The sequence below is a fragment of the Protomyctophum parallelum genome (genome assembly GCF_964188405.1).
Source record: "Protomyctophum parallelum genome assembly, chromosome: 14".
Lineage (NCBI taxonomy): Eukaryota > Metazoa > Chordata > Actinopteri > Myctophiformes > Myctophidae > Protomyctophum > Protomyctophum parallelum.
Genome location: NC_139709.1, coordinates 23,525,574 through 23,529,809, shown reverse-complemented (window position 1 = coordinate 23,529,809; position 4,236 = coordinate 23,525,574). Strand labels below are relative to the sequence as shown.

Sequence of the window (4,236 nt, the reverse complement as noted above, 5' to 3'; positions counted from 1 at the left end):
TTTCCTTCTTCCGTCCTGGCTCGTTTCTTTCTTCGTGAAACCTTTCCCACATTGGTTACAGTTGTATTCTTTCTTTCCAATGTATTTATACCAATGTATTTATATCAACATTAAAGTCTATAGACTTGGCTGGCAAACAAATTACATCATAACTGCCCTAAATAAACATTAAAGTCCCTAGACTTTGGCTGTCACATGACGTCATTTCAGAAAGCATGCATTGGAGGGGCTAGTGCTCCTCAACAACATGAAATTAAATACATTACCAGAATGGTGTTCAAAGTTCAAAGTAAAGAGGAGGTCCCCACCACGCCCGATGATCTTGTGACAGTTAAGAGTTGATGTTCGTACAATTGAACCTTGGCTGTACAGTCCTCGACGACTCTCTCTCTCTCTCTCTCTCTCCCTTATCTCTCACACACACACACACACACACACACACACACACACACACACACACACACACACACACACACACACACACACACACACAGAGACAGACTGACACTATTCACACTTGTACAGAAGTTCCATTGAGACTGAGAAGTCTACAGGAGGGTATACTGACCCAGATTACTTCTACAAGAATCAGGATTCAAAGTGGAAGTAAACTTCATGGAACATTCTAGGACTGGCTGGACTCTGGACTGAGGAGCGTTTCGACTGATTACCTGAGGTTGTGTAGCTTCGTTCAGAGACAAAATGGCTTCCCAGGCATCTCATGAAAACCTCACCTGCCCTGTGTGCTGTGACATCTTTAAAGATCCCATTATTCTGAAATGCAGTCACAGTGTCTGTAGAGCCTGCCTGCAGGAATGGGGAACAGATAAGGAAATAAATGAATGTCCAGTTTGTAAGCAAATATCCTCAATTGATTCCTCCCTCTGTAACCTGGCTCTGAAGAACCTGTGTGAGTCCTTCAAACAGGAGAGAGCAATGGAAGCTTCAACGGGGTCTGAGGATCTCTGCAGTCTGCATGCTGAGAAACTCAAACTGTTCTGTCTGGAACATCAACAGCCAGTGTGTGTTGTGTGTCTTCATTCAGAGAAACACACCAACCACAGATTCAAACCCATTGAGGAAGCTACAATGAATCACAAGAAGGAAGTCCAAAAATCACTGAAGCTCTTACTGGCAAAATTGGAGGTCTTTAATAAAGTTAAAACAAACTGTGACCAAACAGAAGAGCACATTAAGGTCCAGGCCCGGCAGACAGAGCGGCAGATTGAGGCGCAGTTTAAGAAGCTTCGTCAGTTTCTACAAGAGGAAGAAGAGGCCAGCATTGCTGCACTCAGAGAGGAAGAGGAGGAGAAAACACAGATGATGAAGGAGAAGATTGTGGGTCTGAACAGAGAGATAGCAACAGTTTCACACTCAATCTGGTACTTAGAAGAGGAGCTGAGAGCTGAACACATCTCATTGCACTACAAGACCACAACGGAAAGAGTCCAGTTAACACTACAGGACCCGCAGCTGGTCTCAGGAGCACTGATAGATGTGGCCAAACACCTGGGTAACCTGACCTACAGAGTCTGGGACAAGATGAAGGACATTGTCTCCTACACTCCTGTCATTCTGGACCCCAACACAGCCAATCCACGATACATAATTTCCGATGATTTGACCGGAGTGAGCGATGGAGAAAGACAGCAACTCCCTGACAACCCAGAGAGGTTTGACCACTATAAAGTTGTTTTGGGTTCTGAGGGATTTAACTCAGGGACTCACAGCTGGGATGTTGAGGTTGGAGACAATATGCACTGGAGACTGGGTGTGTTAGCAGAGTCTTTTCAGAGGAGAGGTAATGGAGGGGGACCATACTGGAGAATAACACTACATAATGGTAAATACACCGCACTGACCTCAGAAGGGTCAGTCACTGTTCTCCAAGTAACACAGAACCCCCAGAAGATCAGAATCCACCTGGAATGGAACAAAGGAAAGCTGTCATTCTCTGATCCTGATACCCACACACACATACACACCTTCAAACACACTTTCACTGAGAGACTCTTTCCGTACATTTACACTACTGGTGGTGATCTGAAGATTTTACCTGGGAAGCTCAAAGTAACTCGGAAAACAAAATGATTAAGACTCGGAGGGGGATGTCGAGAATGAGGATGATGATAAGATCTCTTTTAATCCATAATATTGTGGTCTAATATGAGAGTCAAATTGAACAAATCTATCCTTAAGCAATAATCTAATCTGTGAGTTTATCAATAGACAATTATCTTGTTGTCACATTGTTATGCATTATTTACTGCCCAATTATAATAATAATTGTGATTATTATTATTATACATTTTACTAAAATAATTTCAACAATCATTGTGATAATAAATATATTGTAATGTTAATGTTGAGGACTGTACTATAAAATGTATCTTATGACTTTTGATATAATTATTCTGTCAACTAAATCATTTGGGAATATGAGGTCTGAGATAGAGTACTGAAATTGTGAAATTGTAAATCAAAATTTACAGGATTTGTTTAAAAATCGAATAAATGCAGACACTGCACATCTCGTGTTATACAAGTTTCTTTGGCAAATCATCAATGACTTGTACAGGTCAGTGTGATACATAAGTTTAATGAAGCTAAGGTGCGAGATAGACTATGAACCCTGTAGGGAACTTCAAGTGTGATAAAATGGCATAATAAAACTATTAAAACTGGTTAATTTGTAAACCTCAGTATATAGGCCCAGTGTAGCATTGGTCACTGCTTCCTGTAAGAATAGAAGTGGGTGTTTTATGGGTCTAATTCATACTGTACATGGGCAACTGGCGGCCCCCACCTTCAGTTAATGATGCCTACAGGTTAATATCGGAATACTGATTATATTATTGATTTCAGCTGTTACAATTCCAAACATGCAAACATGACCCCCTATACATACTTTAATGACTAGTATTCCAATTTTATTTTTAATTTTTTTTGCGGCTTACGCCTTTTATTGATTTTTTTTAAGGGACAGATAGTAGGCTGACAGGAAACGGGAGAGAGATGGGGGGATGACATGCGGTAAAGGCCGTGTCGGGTTCGGGAGTCGAACCCGCGGCACACCACGACTGGATCACCAGTCCGGTGCCCAGACCGTTACGCTACGGCCTGGGCCTAGTATTCCAATTTGACTGTCTTTTTTATGTCCAATGCATTTGTATTTGTATAAGTATTAAATGTATTTGAAGTGAAGTGAAGTGTGGGGCACATACACACATTCCGCTCGAGCTCCCAAACTGTGGAATGCATTGCCAGTGCACATTAGGGTAGCCCCGTCCGTCCCCATTTTTAAACCCACCTTTATACAGAATATTCTTTAACTACTTAATTAGCCAATTTGTACATACATGCTTGCTATTGTTTTGTGTGCCTTTATAATTTTGTTACTGTCTGTTTTTTCTTGTTTTTAATCCTGTTCTGTGCAGCACTTTGGAACTATGTTTTGAAAAGCGCTATACAAATAAAGTTCATATCATATCATATCATTCCATGCTCATCAAATTTGGTACACACAAAGTCAGCAAATTAATCAAATGATCTCTTGTACACACAAACACACAAAGCTTGGCATAGGAGGGGCTAGTTCTCCTCAAAAACAGACAATAACCAAATTTCAGGGTTTTTGAGGTTTTGCTACAACAAAGTTATCACTGTGTGTGTGTGTGTGTGTGTGTGTGTGTGTGTGTGTGTGTGTTTGTAGAACTCATCAGTTAGTCAGGCATCCTCAGAACAGAAAACAAAGGTCAGTGTCACGTGGGAGGCCCCTAGCAACAGTAACTATGGAGATATCTACTTCAGGTAAACACCTATATGGTTTGACAGGTTCTGTTGGAAAAAACAACAAATAAAACAACAACAGTGTTAATACGTCTGATCATTACTATGCTAAATCTGCCCCAGGTCTGGCCCTTAACTCACCTGTTTTTTGTAAATGCTAACTAATTTGGTAAACAATATGCTTTAACCATAACACAGCATCACTACACTTTATTAAAAGTAGCCAGGTTTTTTTGTAGTCATTTTTGTTATACTTGTCACTGGCGTTTTACTTGCCCTTTATCCTGGTTTTACTGTTTTTTGTTGTCATGGCAGCGTCACCTTCATCCAGGACTACACAACGTTCTGGGTTCAGGTGAACAGCAGCTCTGTGCGTCTGGAAGCAGTGAAAAGCACCACCATAATCCCATCTAGCAGCACCATAGTCCCATCTGGTTCTGGTCTGGA

The 4,236-nt window shown here is 41.1% G+C and overlaps 1 protein-coding gene across 1 annotated transcript; it reads left to right on the top strand.

Moving 5' to 3' along the window:
- Positions 1–702: 702 nt before the first annotated feature.
- On the top strand, positions 703–3,810 carry LOC310870270 (E3 ubiquitin-protein ligase TRIM35-like; the record flags this gene model as incomplete). The annotated part of the gene is made up of 2 exons (XM_083781429.1): positions 703–1,801; positions 3,713–3,810. 2 exons carry the CDS (start codon positions 703–705, stop codon positions 3,724–3,726), a joined length of 1,113 nt encoding a protein of 370 aa, XP_083637555.1. The 3' UTR covers positions 3,727–3,810.
- Between the last annotated feature and the right edge of the window lie 426 nt (positions 3,811–4,236).